General features: G+C 29.9%; 1 protein-coding gene across 1 annotated transcript in view; it reads right to left on the bottom strand.

Moving 5' to 3' along the window:
* LOC129972319 (uncharacterized) overlaps nt 1-17,939 on the bottom strand; it is a 139,934-nt gene that overhangs the window by 58,391 nt on the left and 63,604 nt on the right. Inside the window, exon 2 of the mRNA XM_056086415.1 lies at nt 1-187. Coding sequence (XP_055942390.1) covers nt 1-187 — 187 coding nt within the window. The remainder of the gene's footprint in view (nt 188-17,939) is intronic.

Raw genomic sequence — 17,939 nt, 5'->3', positions numbered from 1 at the left:
TCGAGTTTCCAATGGAGGTGTTTATCTTGAGCTTTGAAGACGAAGGGGGTGGTTGGCCGTTGGGAATGATTTCGTTTTCAGGTGGGGTCGTCGGCGACAGGGAGCGATCCATTTCTTCCAAGAGGGAAGTTTCGGATGGATATACGAAAGTGTTGCTATCCACGTCGTCGTCGAACGTGATTTTTAGCTGTAAAGAATCAATAAAATCAATAAATAAAACAGAATAACAATCAAATCAATAAAAAGTAATATGCATCGTTGCAACTTTTTAATTTATTTTTATTTATAGTGAAAATTTTATTTGTATTTTTAACTATTATATTTTATTAATTTAATCTATTTATTATTTCATGAATTTTATTTATATTTTAAATTTAATTTATAGTGAAGTTTATTTTACTTGAAAATTAAAAATAGTTCCCAAAATATAGAAATACTACTACTGTACTAATATAGAAATAATATTACTGTATAGATTTGCTTTAAATTTCGCTCACAAGTATTAATAAAGAATAAGAATGGTTTCAATTGAGGTTCTGAGATTACTAATGAAATATTTTTTTAACCATAAACTATGTTTCAAATTTAAAAAAAAGATTTTATCTTTAGTAGTATCTATAAAACGTTCATTCAGTAAGAATGGTATCTTTTATCATTTTATTTGCCTATAAATGGTTCATCAAATTTAGCGTTATTTTCTAAAACTTTTAAATAAATAAGATTTAATTTTCGTTGAATTTGAAAATCGTTTGCACATTGAAAAAGTACAAATTTCCAGTGGCTGCTTTGCTTTCAACTTAATTATTTTTAAACTAGAAATAATTGTCTGAAAATATCAGTAGCTCAATGGCTATTCGTGGAAAGTTGTCATAACAATAAAATTTCAAGAAAGCAAACGATTTAATCTAAATGATATTTTGTATGATTTCTTCTATTTATTAGCCCAGAATGATTTTAATTTCATTTGTTTTTTGATGTTCTGGAAATATTCTGAACACCAACTTTCATTTAAAAACTAACATAATATTAACATATTTTATTTAATAAAAATATAGCGAGAAATTTGAATCTTGCATTCCACTATATATGTATTTAAACATAATGCATTTAATTCCTCTGTGTTCTTTCATGTATCCGACTCATGTATCGAATTTTAAAAAATCTGATGTTCAAATTTGTAATCAAGTTAATTTAGCAATTATTTCAACTCAGCAGTGGGAACATTATATTAGTCTGGCCCAGCGATATACGGGGAAAACAACCAATTATTTCCCACGTATCCTATGATTTAAAAGCTAGACATTTTTCATCTGGTCATCTGACGTGCCCATTATGTTCTTAAGTGGACTGAAATAATAAAATGTTCCAAATAAGACGCGTCATCTTATTAAAATCTCCAGTGGACAAAATGGATCCATATAAATAATATGATTTATTTTTTTCTTTTTCTTCCTTGACTTGGAAAGGCAACGCGCTAGCAAACAGCCAATTAATCTAAATTTAAGTATTTGCATTCTTTACGAAAAATAATGAGAATTTTGAAAAATTGTTGCAAATCTTTTCTTATTTGCATATTCTCATTATACAACAAATATATCAAATCCATATGCAAGAAAAGAAGAAATACCATAAGAAAAGAAAAAAAGTTAACGAAATTTTGATACTTTCTAATTTGAAAAAATACAAGAAAATCGAGGGAATACTCCCAACTGAAACAAAAGAAGAAGAAGAAAAAAAAAAAAAAAAACTAACATAAAAGTAATCTATGTACATGTTTGTTTTTAATCTTTATTACATCTGGTTTAACCAATGAACTGAGTTTTGTATGAGTGTCGCACATTAATAACACTTTTGCAATTCCGAACTCAGGTCAAATGACAAGGTCGACACCTGATGCGACATCCCACTCAGCGACACATTCCTCCAACCCACACAAAGACACTCAGGTCACAGCTACAGAGCAAACAATATGATGTTATAGTGTTATATCACGACATTAAAACTATCTTCATTTAATTTTCTTTTTTATGTTCCTGCGGAACATGTTTATTTCCGAGCAAGAAATTTTATAAACCACATTCTTTTTTCTGATGCATGGCACATTTCTTCTTTATTCATGCATTTGGAAATTTCAAAGAAGAAAATATAAAACATATCACATGAAAAAAAAAAAAACTTCATAAAAACTTTAAAAAATCTTTTAAAAATGTCACTTAAAAAAGCTTTATAAACCATATTTAAAAAAAAGGTTGAAAAATTACATTAAATAAACTTAAATAGATTTATATACATTTTAAAATTTTTCAATTGCAAGATGAGTATTTTAACATAACTTTATGTAATATTCATACATTATTTCAATGACCATAATCATAGCTTGAATGGATTCAATACATATTGCCACTGGTACACAATAAATATAGTAACTCTAGATAATCTTATCCACCGCTGTATGTTAACATAATTTTCTTTAGCGCAACAGATTAAAAATTAAATTGGCATAATGCACTCAATATGTTTAAGAGCATAAATTGAATTCATTACTTAAAACCTTGTTCTGTTAAATATAAATTTATAGGTACTATGCAAGATAAATATGACAGAGAAAAACATTTTTTTTTCAAACGAACACAATAACAAATGAAACAGATGATAAATGAATTCAATTCTTCATTTTAATAATACATAATCGTTTGCTTTAAAATATACATCATATATTTATATCGTTTGATATTTTAATACTATTCCGATTATTTTTTATTTATTTATAAAAAAAAAAGAATAAATGCATTTTAGATTATAAAATAAAGCAAACTTGCTCAAAAAAAAATTGTTTACTTCTAAGAAAATTATCCAAATAAAAAAAAAAGAATGAACAAACAAAATCTACTGAAAAAAAATACAAAGTAAGATGAATTACGAAATCCAGGAATACGATGTCAAAATATTTCAAATATTTTAATACTATTTTTATTAAGAGACAAATATTAATACTGAAATGTGAATGAACTTTCGTTTACCCGGAAAGGAGGCATTCAGATCTTATGTAAATACATCACATTTTCCGAAGCCGAGGGTTATCAAAATAAATATAAACAATAACACAAAAGTAACAATGGGGCGACATTTGATGCAGTTCATCGCACCAAATCTTCTTTTCCTGGTGACATAGAGCTTATTATTTCAGTTGTTTGAAAAGGCGAGTCACGTTTGAGCATAAGCTTATTCTAATAGAAATGTGCAGAGGACGAATTGAGCTTAAAGATTTGGCGATGATCCGAACAAAAATAGCTTTCTTTTTTCGGAATGTGTCAGTTATTTAGCGTTATAACGAAACTAACAGAAAAAAAATAGTTCTTCTAATTTAATTAAATATTAGCAAAGATTTCGCCAATTATTTATTCGTTTTAAACATATTGCTGAGAAAATTTTTCGGCTTATCTTACTCGCTAATACATCGTTTTGTATTAGATCAGAATTTTCTTTTTTCATTCATTTCAATGCTTGTAAAATAATAAATACTGGTCTTTATAATTTTGTAAATTAATAATTCAAAAATGCGTCGCTTGATAAAAAAAAAATGATAAAAGAAAAAAATTAGAAAATAAATTTATTTGAATGATTTAAACAAAATTCAAAATCAAAGCAATCAAAACTAGCAGAATTTTTTTTCGGAGAAAAATTTTAAAACATGGAATTTTATGTGAATTTTTGTAAAAAAAAAACAAAAAAAACCATAGTTTTTTAAAAAATTTTATCTATTTTAACGAAATGCTAAAATTATATCCAATAATGTGAGTAACATTTTGTTCTGTATTTCTGAAATAAAAATTCACTAAGGAATATTTGTATGTTGCAATAAAAAAAGTTACTATACAAAGCTTACAACTATAATTATGTCGTGGTCAATTATTACTTTCTCTTATCCGAAGTATTTATAGAAAACAATGCAATTGTCTAAAAATTTCAAATTCGAGATTTTGACGAATATCGAATTTTTAGACCCCCCCCCCAAACTCGAAAAAAACATTTCTGGCATTATGTCTGTCTGTGATAATGTAATTCAAAAACGGCTTGAGGCAGACAGACTAAATTTGATAGCGGTCTTTAAATTATAGATTTCTCCAAATCTACAGCGAAGTCTTTTCAGCGAAAATCTGTCCGGCTGTCCGATTATAAACTAACACGATGACTACAAAACAAGATAGATAAAATATGGTATACAAATTTAACATCTAAAATGTAAATACTTGTCAAGTTTGAAATCAAATCTATCAAGGAGTTGACTTTCTCCCTGTTTGTACTTTCACAAACATCTAAATACGACTACTCAAAAATGCAATGATTTAAATATATCAATTCTATATGTGATTTTTTTATTAAAATTGAAATTAAAGTTATTTTATTAAAACTGAAATCTTTAAGATGTGCTACTGAAATACTCAACAAAATGAAACACAAACAGTATGATTTTTTGCTTCATATTTAAATGTTTAAAGATTATTTCTCAAAAACATAAATTTTCAAAAATTCAGCTGAGTTAATTCGTATGAAATGTAGAATGGCATATGTAACAGCGAATGTGTTCTAACATCTAACAGATGTTATTTTATGCTATATATACTACGATATTATACCATTTTCCACCTACAAAATGCTCAAAAGCTTTCAAAATTAAATTCATTTAGTGCATTTAACCGATATCATGTGAGGATTTATTGTTTTATTGATTTAAAACACCAATTATAGCAAAACCTAGTGATTTGGAGCCAAAATTGTATTCTTTGTAATTCTTTGTATTCAAAATTTTAAAAGTTCTTTGAACAGAAATGTTATTTCATGAATAAAAACGTTCTCAAGAGTAAAAGCTTACATCATATTTATCTGTGAGGAGAGATTTAAAAACACGCACAGTTAAAAGAAATAATTATTCTAAAATTTATGGTTGAAAAATAAATATCCTAATATATTCATTCCAAAACATTCCAGCCCACTTGTTAGCAAGTTTTATTTATATAAAAAAATTCAAATTACTCCAATCATTCATAAATAACTAATCAAATTCATTAAGTGCAAAATGAAACAAATATTTCTGGAAAAAAAAATGGAAGTTTTAAAACAATGTTTTTGCCATTCTTTAGCAAACGATAAAAAATATTTCTGATGCAAAGACTAATGGTTTCTTAATATCGTTTGCTTATTGAGGTTTACAAATTAAAAAGTCATTAATATGCAATCAACAAAATATGAACACCATAACAAAGTCATTACAAGTAATCCACAAGGATATACTTGATAAGAGATGAAGACATAATCCCATCTTCCAAACACCACGCATGACTGATTTTTGGAAATATTTTTGAGGACGGAAAATCAGTACTGGTTATTTAAAGCAAGAGCTCTCAACCATATTGTATTTCGTATCACATGAACAAGAGTCAAAAATTTATGTTTTATGTCACATAAAAGCTTTCCCTTCTTTAAGAATCAACAAATCTAAGATGAAAGCTTAAAATCAAAGAATAAAACATTTTAAATTTATTTTATTCAATTATAATTGTAAATGAAACTTTTACATTGCATTTTAAATATATTATAGGCTGTAGTAAAATGTGAATTATAAAACGGTATTTAAAATGCATAATTGAAGAGGTGTAATCAAACAGCTAAACATATTTCATAGAAATCAATTTGGATATGTCGTGTTTATATCCATTTATTTCAACATTAACCAGGTTCAAATTGCAACCTTGCAATTTAATTAGAAGCATGACTGAAAATCCAGTTTCATAAAAATATGTGTTGAAAAACATTAAAAATTTTATGACAGTGTCGAAAATGCACTCGCATCTTCTACAACCAAAAATTGCATGAGGATTTTTGGAATTATTCATGAGAGATTTCTGCCACATAAAATACTTAAAATCATCTTTCTTGGACTAAAAAATCATGTTTAAGTATATCAAGACATGACCAGTCTATCTACTGATGTAGGCACCAATTCAAAGAGGAGCCAAACACAGAAATCATATAAACTCTAAATATTAAATCAGAATGTCAAAATGGACGCTATTTTACATTTATTTGAAGCATTTATCTAATCTTTTGCGTAAAAATTGTACCACCAAAAATTATGTAACGTATCATTATCTATATATATCTATCATAGTTTGGGAACGATGACATAAAAACTTTAAGAAATTAGTTGTTTTTATCTTAAGTATCTTTTGATCTGAACATATCATCTTCTGACATGTTGCCACTAATTCTCTCTCAAAGATTTAAAAAAATAGCTCCAGAAATGAAGGTTAATTATCGTGTTAAACAATATCTGAAAATAAAAAAGAATGAAGTGAATTTAAATATAAAAAACATACAAAGAATAGAAATGCTATGTCATCTACTTTCACTTTATGCAGAGGTCTTATCCGTTTTCCCACAATTATTTTTTCTATTTCAAAATCCTTAATATATTTCGGAGTTAAATAGAATTCATTCCATTATGTATATCATTTTAGAAAATTCTGTTAAAAGAATTTCCATGTGCAAGAAATAATTAGATATTGCAATTTTTTTTTTTTTTTTTTTTTTGAAGAAAGACAATTTTTTACTTTCTTCACAAATATATGCAGTCCAACCAATTTTTTTTGTTGTTGTTGCTGTTATTATCAATTATTTTCGCTGTATGAAAATTTATAAGTCTACTAGTTTAATTATTAATATTATAAGCATACTATCTTAACTCTTAATAATTAGTGCTTATGTCATCTGTTTTCCTTACTTTTTCCTATTTCAAAATCCTCACTGTATTCCGGATTAAATAGAATTGACTCCATTATGCATATTATTTTAGAAATAATCTGTTAAAAGAATTGCGCGAGAAATAAATGAATATTGCATTTTTTTTTTAAAAGAAAATCAGAAACAATCTTTTCTTTCTTCACAAAGACATGCAATCGAACTTTTTTGTTGTTGTTATTATTTTCGTTGTATGAAAATTTACATGCATGCTAGTTTAATTATAAATATTATTCTTTGCAAACAGAGAATAAGGACCACGTCTAAAAAATCTTCATGAAAATCGATCCGAGCATGAAAGTTTCAATTTATTTCATCAATTGTTGGTGTTTATTGTTGATGTTTGCAGTCAATAATGTATGAAATCAAACAATTTATCAATAACTGAAAGTAAAATTTGCTAAAACATTAATTTTTGTAAACGTTAAATTATATTTTGCCAATCTAAGAAACATAACAATCTCAAATTCTTGTCTAGCGAACTGCGAACATGTAAATAATGTACCTAAGAATTTTTTTTTTTTTTAAATTTAGTGATGCATAGATAAAATAAAGAGCTATTTCAGGAAGAATCTCGTTATTTTTTTCCAAGCGAAACGAGCTAATACAGTATCATTATAAATCTTCGAGATAACATTTCGCCAATAGTTTATTTTCGCGTGATAAGTTCAATTACAACCACATTAATACCTCGAACAAAATTTATTTATAAAATAACTATTTAAAGAACATGGAATACGAACAAAACATTCTTAGCATATGATTCGAGATATTCTAAATGATGGGAGAAAAATCGCATGAAGAAATAAAAATCGTCTGCTTGATCGCGTGTTGCCATCGGAGCGTTGAAATCCACAAGTCGTTACAGATGAAACATAGAGAAGTATCGTGCAGTTCTGAAGTTAAAAATGAGAGTTCAACGGGTGTGTTTCCTGCAGCATAAAGCGTTGTTCGCATCTGGATCTGCATGGCACTACAGACAAAATTCCATGTTGACTTTGTTGTGGAACAAGGCCGCGCCTTGAGTCCGGCCTTGTCCGAAAAATATGGTTCGGAACAAAAAATAGGTCGTTTTTATTTATTTTCTAGTTATTACTTCAGAAAAATATTTTGAATAAAAATGCTTAATTATTACAGTAAGATCTTGAAGATGGGCTGTTTCTTTATTCTTGACATTTCTTTAGAAAAATACAGCAAAACGCAAAGCAGAAAATAGGTAATAATATCGCAATACTGAATATATTACATTATTTTGTGTTTAAACGCGCATATCTGACTTTTAACTATACGAAATGAATTTGAATTTTGCTTTTTCTTCCTTCGTAAAAGCCAAACGATTTGACATGACGTATTCAATAAATGCATTTATACAGGTACATAGACATCATTCCTTTGATAATTAAAATGTAGAATTTCAAGCGGAAAATGAATCATGCAAAATTTTGAGTCCTGATGCAGATTTTATTTGTTTTATATCAATTAATCGAATAAAATAACTAAGCGAATAGATAAACAATGACTCCATTGATAAGAATAATATGAATGGAAATAAATAAGAACAAATATTAAAATTATTACCATATAATTATGTGAATTCTTGATTGATTATTTCAGCATTATATAGAGAAATAAATATTTTAAATTTCCTGATTCATGCTCACAGATTTTTAAATAGAATTACTTACAAACTACTTATTATACATTTAAAAATTGTTTGACTTAATAAAATAAACCAAGAAGAGAAAAGAAAATTAAAAGAACGGCTCTTCGAAATAAACTTTGATCGTCTGCAACTCAGAAAATGAATTCAAATATAAATAAAATTATTTATTTCAAAGCCATGTAATAAATGCAAAGCCCTGTTTTCTTGATATAAAAATTCTTTTTTATATTAAGAAAAATTCTCCCAAATCATTCTATTTCCCTTGTTCTCATCCCACAGAAAAAAATTGATATTTGTGATATAAAACTTCTAATTTGACTTCATCATTTATGGATTCAGAAAGAGTATGAAAAAGGGAAAAAATGATAAAGTGGAGAACAGTTAACGATCATTAATATCTAGCTGAAAAAACAATATTTAATCCGTCAAAATAATCTAATCCCAAATGAAGTAATTTGCACAATTCGAACACTAATAGAGCAATTTTAAGCTTATTTCTGTTGTTGCAGAATCAAAATATTTTAAGGACATCATGGCACAGCAAATGATGCTTTATAAAAACAGTGCGGATAATACCGATAATTTATTCAAATTAGGGCTGAATCGATCGAAAACTAATATTTTAAGTATAGGGTTGGCAATGCCTTGGTGATTGAAAATCCAAGGTAGAAGGACATTGAGGTTAAGATTGTATTTTCTTTGTTTCACTCTTCTGCAAGTACTTATTTTGAAAAGGTCCTCAGCAATTTCTATATGAGAGTGTAAAACATACTGCATATGAAAATAACTTTACTGATTTTTATTTATTTCATTTTTATAAAATTTTAGCATGCAAATGTTTATACTTCGTTTTAAGTTTCACAATTTTCAATAACAGTAATGCTTTTTAAACATTTTTTACATGTGATCGCACTTTAGCATTTTAGTTTAGCTCAGTTGTATTAATAAGAAGTAACAAAATATTACTATTCAAAGTTCTTAAATTATGAATAAATAAAAATGTGTATAAGTTATTGCGGATTAAATTATTAATTTAATTTCTTTTCGAAAAAAAATGAAGGATTTCAATATCTTATTGAGAATGAGACATTCTGGGAAGAAAAGAAAGCATGTTTAAATTCCTCTGATTTATTCGAATTTCAATTATTTATTTGAATATCAACATACAGAATAAATTCTGTATAATTAATGAATTTTTTTTATTAATTATACAATAAAGCATTAAAAATTTGTTATTCATAATACTTTTTGACGCAATTTAAATAAGGTACTTAATTTATAAATATTTAGAGAAGTTTAGCATATTTTCTCACTTTTATACAGCACAATGTGGTAATTCGAAGATTTAAGTTTAAACAATTTTTGTTGGTGAAAAATCCCTCGTCATTTACATTTTTTTTTTTTTTTTACCGACAATTGAAATTTAGACAATATCTTTCAGAACTTTAACGATATTCAACTGAAATAAAAAAAAAATAAAAAAAGATGAAATAAAAAGAAATTATTATGAAAAAGAACATTTGCAGTGTTTTGAACGAGTGCAGTTAAAAATTATGTACTAAAAATATTTACATTTTCTAAGATGTTCAAAACCTTTAATTTCCATTTTAATATAATGAGTTGATGACGTATTGGAACGTGTTTTTTGTAGTATATGACATGTACATGAACATTTGAATGAAATGAGCACGTTTTGAACAAAAAACGTGCAAAAAAATTAGAGATTTTTGAATATTTCTTTATATTAACCCTAATTAATTTACCTTTTTTATGACATGCATTAAGTATTATTATAGCAATGAAACTACTGATGAAATGTATAAATCATAATCAGCACTCTGTAAAACGGGGTGATCCCCAAATCTGTTCCCCAATTGTCAAATTTTTTTCTTGTAGGTCCTCAAATGCATTCTGACCATATTTTCACTGTAAAAATATGTGTTCCTGCATACTTTTAATATTGTCAAAATATAGTTTGACTAGGCCGTGTAGAAAAATTCGGAAAAAAAAAATGTGTATATTCGAAAGTGTTTCCATGATTTTAACCTCTTCGTAATCCGTAACGCTTCTAGCGCGTTCAAGTGAAATTTCTGCAGGGAGGCCGTAACATGCTTCAAGTATTCTTCTACATTTTAAAACTTTTTGTAAATGTTTTCTTGTTTGTGTTTTTATTTTTATTTATTCTAATGCGGCGAAAATAGGAATTTTCGCGGACAGTAGAGGACAGCGAAAGGGTTAATCTGCCATAGTTTGTTATCTTTATTTGTTGGAATTGTAGAATATTAGTAACCTTCCAATATAACATCAAGTTATTCATATGGAGAAAAAAAAGGATATCCATAATAAAAATTTTAAAATTTGATCTATCAAAGGTCATAATTCAAATGTGGTTTGGCATCACTTTTGTGCAGAAAGTACTGAATTATTTTCCTAGAAAGAAGATCGCAGCATAACTTGTTCCAAATAAATATATATGTATATATTGGAAAAGAAAAACACTCTTTTATATCGAACTACGTTCATTCAAAATGAAATTTCTGCGTACATCGTGAAAATCGTTGCCAAAGCAGCCGTTAAAAGATCACGAGGTAAATGCCAGATTGTTCATGTGAACAAACGACCTTGACGTGAACTTGTTTTGTTTTTTTCGCAAGCATTTTGAACAAGAAGTTGAACGTGTTCTGCAACACGGCAGGCTCATGGGAAGACGTGATCATACAAGCTCATAAATTAGCGACTTCGGTTTCACCTTTTGTACTTTCTGAGAACAAGCATTCAGCTGTCTAATAACAGCATAATTCTTGGAATTAATAACCGTTTTTGAACAAGTAAATTAGTTGCTTCATGTTAACACATTTATGGTTAAAGCATACGTCTATACGCACACATAGTCCATTTGGAGAACCTGTGTCACCTTACGAAATTCCCGGATTTTTATTCATTTTTACTTTCTTGTAAACGAAGTATAGGGAGAGTCAAGCAATCGCCAAAGAATTCGAATTAGAGAATTTTCGAATCGAATCTCTATGTTTTAGACATCTCTGAATCCGAGTTTAGTTTAGGTATATTAACGTCCCGTTTTAAAGCAACACTAGGGCTATTTTGGGACGGACCTCGTAATTTTGAACCGTGGTCAGATGACGAGGACGACACCTGAGCTGGCAACCCCCTCTCCACACCACGCCACACCAGCGGGAGGACTCTCTGAATCCGAAAAACACATTTTTGAAAAGTTTCCTTTGTCTGTCTGTGACAAAGATAACTCCCAAAAGCTTAGAGCTACATGCTGAAATTTCGTATACAGTCTTTACACCAAATGTTCAGTAAAATCTGCTCCAAGGAAGTCCCCATCTGCCCGGCTGTTCGAATAAAGTTAACATGATAAGTACAAAATGAAGAGAGTTATATGGATAAAATTCTAAAATACATAGGTTTAACCTCTAAAATGAAAATGCCTATCAAATCTTGAGCCAAATGTAGACTGTCTGTCGTCTGTCTGTACATTCAGAAACATATGTAGGCGATAACTCAAAACGCAATGAATTAAATAAATCAAATTTGGTATGATATTTTGTGACTACAAATGAAGTTTTGCGTCCACTTTTTGTTTCAATCGGTTGAGGAAAACGCGTCTAAAACACAAATTCGATTTTAGGATGCTATTAATCGCGTCTCAGAAATTAATCACAAATGAATTCGCAACGAGAATTCGATTCACTAAAGAATCATACCACAGATTCAGTAAACAATGCTAAATTCACACAAAGGTTAATATTTCGTAACCATTGTACTGCAATGCTATGCTAGGCGTTTTTTGGGATAACACCATTATTAAAGCATATTCGACAAACACTTGGAGAGGTCACTCCAGCTGGTTCGTATACCAATCAATTGAAAAATGGTTTCTAGCTACGATCAGCTATTCAGTATAAATACTTTCTTCATCCATTTGTGGAAACTTTTTTTTCCCCTTTGAGAATTAGTTTGATTTACAATAAAATTCCAGATAGTTGTTCTTATCTTTTGTTTAGAGAAAAAATAATTAAATATAAAACCAAAGCTGGCTATAGCAATCTTTTATTCTGCATTTAAAATACATAATTAAAAACCATGCCAAACAAATTACGATTACTGTCGTCGGCAATAATCATGGAAAAAATATAGAAATAAAGTGATACTATCGCTTGCAAATATGTCAATATGCTTCATTTCTTACAACAATAACGGACAAAAAGAAAATAGAAAAAGTAAAATAAAAGAAGGGTGAAATATGAAATGTTAACATCCATTAATCTGGATCTTATTCTGTATATTAACAACCAATAAAACTGATTGCAAAAAATGATCAAGTTCTGTACGAAGCTGATATTTGGAAGTTTCATATCTGAATGAAGAAACTTTCACTAAACAAAAACATCTGAATCCGGCAGACGATTTTCATTTTATAATTTTTTTTTTTATTTTGTTGTTTCTTTTTATCTCGATAAAAATATCAAGTAAATAAAAAAAAATTATAAAAATTACTGTGATGTACAATCTTATCATAAAGGATGTAAATTAATAAAAAAAATTAACAATACGAGTTAATAATTTTTTTAGACTAGATCAAAAGAATTCATGAAATTTACCTGGAAATTGACCTTTATTATGAATAATGATGATGTCTTAAGTTCAAAGTTGTAAAATGGTTCAAACCACATCCTTGATTGCTAAGTCTTACTTAAGCACAATGGAGTTATGAAATGTTTATATTTATCATCTAGTTTTGAATAATTTAACTCAGCTGAACTGAATTATTTAGAAATCGCTGTCCACAAAATAGCATAGACAATTTTTGTTTTAAGCGATATTTTAAATCTTTGAAATCTTAAAATGGACTAGCCGTTTTCGTTTTAAACTCATGATGCACATTTTTTTTTCTTGTTCAATTTTTTCTAAAACACTTTGGCAATTCTGCTTTAAAATAAATTCTTCATAAATCAGTGACAGTTTAAGTCTACGACTTTCTCCTATACTTCCAAATTACTGCATGTTTTTTTTATGTTCAGCTCAGTCGTATATATCTATACTTATAATAAAGCTCAATGTGTGTGTGTGTGTGTTGGCGCTCTACAGGCCAGGTCATTTGACATACAGCTACCAAATTTGGTACATGTATACCTTAGATGTCGGGAGTGTGCACCTGGGGTCCCTTTTTTTGAAATTTTAATTAGAATTTTAATTATTAATTAAAAACTAACTTTCCCGCCAAAAAAATCTTCCATTTTCCCCACCGCCAACTTTTCCGCCAAAAAAATCTTTTATTATCCCCAGCGCCAAACGAGAAAGGCTTCAGTTTTTTTTTCTCCCAACAGTAATGAGGCTAGGGTTAAGATTTTTCGGCGGATTATTTCAAACGATTCTGTTTATTTTCTTAATGTTTTATGCATTTAAAATTAAACATTGTTAATTAATCCATGTTTCAGATTCATTCTGAAGTACTTTTGAATTAAAATAACACAGAATAAAGGAAATTAAAAATGTATAATCTGCATAGCGTTACCCCAACTGGCGTAGAAAAATTCACGCATTTGCGTTACCGTAAAAGGCGAAGAAAATTCACGCATGCGCACTGTGTTCTGATTGTTGGCATGGCAACCATTATCAACGGACGATTTAAATTACTTTTAGGTTAGTTGTATGCTTTTGTAAGTAAATTGTATTTATGTTAGTTATATATTTTTGTATATGCTTATAGTTTTAAGTACATCGTTTTTTAAGTAGTTTTTTTTAACCTGTTTTCAATGATTTAAATTATTTTTAGGTTAGTTGCATGATTTTGTAATTAAATTGTATTTATGTTAGTTATATATTTTTTGATATATGCTTATAGTTTTAAGTACATCGTTTTTTAAGTAGTTTTTTTAAACCTGTTTTCGACCGATTATTTTAAACGATTCATTTTATTTTCTTAGTGTTTGATGCATTTAAAATGAAACATTGTTAATGAATCGATCCGTTCATGATGAATCTGAGAAAATTTTGTTGACAAATTCTTGAGATATTACATAACTTAAGAAAGATATTCTTTAGTGCCCATAAAGTTTAAACGCTCATTGACTCTATTATCAGTAATCATATTATTAAAAAGAATGCTTTGTTTCAGTAAAAAATATTATTATATTAATTGCAGATTAATCCTTTACACTTTAATTTAAAGCATAAATTCTACGAGGGGTAACAGAAAATGAGAGAGATACATATCACGTTATGACTGAAGGCCTTTATAATATTATGAGTGAATAATATGACTATCAAAATTTGAAGTTTTAAAATATTTTGCTGAAGAATCTATTAAAGTTGGAATTGCATAAAATATTTAATTATTAAAATTTTAACGAACATTAAGATTGGCGAACCGGCTGGTCGCCAAAGGCGGCTAGTATATAAATAAATCGAGTATTTTGGAGTTCTTAGATTCCAAATTTTACTCAAATCTACAATCTCACGTTATTATCTACTCCTTTATTTATCTTGTACAATTACTTACTAAGTAATCTCATTGTCGTGTCATTATTCAATTCATTTGTTATGTCCGGAGATTAAGAACCTTGAGTTCAAGCACTCCGTGACACTCTCCTCAAATCGACAATCTAGCGTATTAAATTTCATTCAGAAAACTAATTGCATTTTTGAATTATCGTGTTGACATATGTAGACAGAACAGTCAATCTGTCGGTAGACTTTGTCAAAATTTTAACACCGATGCTTAATTTTGATAATAAGAAATTTATTAAATTTCGGGTGTCTAGTTTATTGCGTTTCTCAATTATTAAATTCATATCTAATTGGATCAATAGACAGAGAAAATGCAATTCCATTTGAGATATTTCATCCACTATTATATAAAAATATATGATTCTGACGCAAGGATAGAATGCCTATTTCCCGCTTGCTCGGTTCTTAAGTTATCGTGTTAAAATCACACATATAAAAATCACTTAATTTTCAGATCCAGAGAAGTCTATATTTGGTGAATGACCAAAATCTCGAGGTAAAGCTTTTTGATTACGATATTTTTTCCTTGTATAGAAGAATAGAATTACACTCCTAGTGTTTTGGCACCCAATAATCCAATTTTCATTTTGCAGAAATTGTTTCAGCATATAAAAAATAGAAACTTCTGTTAAATGACATATAATAAATTTCGAAGTTTTGAAAATCATCAACGAAAGAAAAAAATGTTTGGTATCCGTGATTTTTAGTATCTAAGTAAGAAAGGGTGAATTTTATTAAAATGAAAAAGGGTTAAAGTCACAGTTTATTCAGGGCCTGTGAAAATTAGGTGTTCCTAAGCAAAAAAACTCGAGCATTCTTGAAGAAATCATGCATACCTTATCAATACATGCATATTATATGTATTCACATATAATGTGCATATTATATCACATGCATAATCAAACATAACAAAGTCATAAAAACACATTTCAAATGCAAAAATATATTAGCAGTCTTCGGCGACCAAATGAATCGTATTAATTTCATCATGACAACCAACTTTGATGAATTAATCCTATCACAAGAAAAGCAAATATTACTTTAAATTATACATGCACAGTAAACGTAGAGAAGTTTGACTGATTGATTGGGCTTGCGGAAAGGGAAATAAAATGACGAATAAAATTGGCGAAATTGATCTAATTATTGAGAGTGGGGGTACTGTGAAAGTTTTGTTTCGAGATATCTCTTACCATGTAAAGTAGGGGAAATAGGCAAACATTGATAATGTGTATAAAGGTCAGAAATTCTTAAAAAATTAAAAATTTGTGAAGTGGTTGTGGCTGAAGGTTTCTTCTTGCGGCCGTTTCTGAGACATCAGTCGAAAATGGCTGGTGGTGTGGTAGGAAAATGACCGCTGATAACATATCTAAAGATCGAGTGTTTTCATATAAAATAAAAACTGAACGACTGTGACCAATGGTAAGGCACTGGTTCTTTCGTTTTGAAATTATTTAAAATATATAGATAAACGAACCACAAATGGCTATTCCCACCCGTCCTGAAGCACACAGATTAAATCTGGATGACGGACTGCAGCGACAACAATGATGGGAACAAAGGTTGAGTCCTAAGCGCCATCGCCGGCAATGGCACAACCCTTACCGAGAAAAGCACGTCCCGTCATTGGTAGGAGGTAGCCGACCGCCACCCTTTCCATACTTACCCGGGTAACGAGAACCAACCACTATGTCGGAAGCTTCTTATTTTCATATCTGATGTGCCTCCCCCCGGTTGAAGCAGGTGAGAAAGTAATCACAAACTGACAACTCCAACCCGCCGGAAGGCATACGCAAAAACTTGATTAACCGGATCGCCGAAACAGCAACTCTGGCGGGGACTGTGGTTGAGTCCGAAGGGCCATCGCCGGCCACGCTACAACCCATCCCTAAGGAAATAAGTCCCATCATCGATGGGGGAGCCAGACCCCCACCTTTTTATGTACCCTCCAGGGTGGCGAGAACCAACAACTCAGCGGGAGTTTCTGATCCCCAATTAAGAAGTGACCCCCCCCCCATCGTTGGATCGTATAAGAAGGTAAAACAACATTCACCAATATTCTTTGAGTTGCAATTAACATGTCAACAGTTCAATAACACGGTTACAGTTATAATTAATCACAAGTTGCAATTCAATATTTATTACAACGGGGGTGAATATCAAACTAATAAACGACCTTCATTTCATAAACAAGTGACTTATTATTTTGCCGTTCCCTCGCCGAATGGTAAAGCCCACATGTGCCAAGACCCCCGTTATCGGGGGTTGTGCATGTGCGCGGCTTGAGTCAGGCACATTTTGTCCTTTTTCCCCTCACTTGCGGTTTACCAGGGTTCTTTGTTGTCTATTCATTTTACAGACATTTTGTGGGAAGCTTCTGATTGATATTCATAAGCGAGAGTGATCTTACAATGAGTCAGATGGCAAATTTACGACCATATCAGTAAAGGCAATGGGCCGTCGGAACGAAGCTTGAAGCACAGTCCGAATTTGGTAATGAAAATGAAGTCCGAACTGTAAATTACCCAGCCTGTTTACGCCATATACCAACAATTATCAACTGCTTTGCATTCCGCCAACATTACGCATTATTTTCGAACTCAAAACATTCTGCTAATTGAAAAACAAAAGGTTCGTGACAACGTTCTTTCAGCGAACTTCAAACCGCCCTGACCACTAGGAATGCCATTAATTGAATCCTCTTCATTATCGCTTGTGGCCAGGAACGATAAGAGCCGGGGAGGAACAAAAAAAGGAAGGGAACGCATTCAGTCGGAACGTTCCAATCACACAATGAGATGTAGCGATCTCCAGACCAGATAAAAGGGTGCTGTCCTTACATGTATGTTTGGCGTTTAGCAGCGCGTGCTTTCATACGCTAATACCTCGCCCGATGTTCCATTTACCCCCGAGGGCTTCCGGCCATTCATTGGCGAGCGGA

The sequence above is a fragment of the Argiope bruennichi genome, chromosome 6 (genome assembly GCF_947563725.1).
Source record: "Argiope bruennichi chromosome 6, qqArgBrue1.1, whole genome shotgun sequence".
In the NCBI taxonomy this organism is placed as follows: domain Eukaryota; kingdom Metazoa; phylum Arthropoda; class Arachnida; order Araneae; family Araneidae; genus Argiope; species Argiope bruennichi.
Note: the sequence above shows the minus strand (reverse complement) of the source record. Positions and strands in the feature narration are given on the sequence as shown.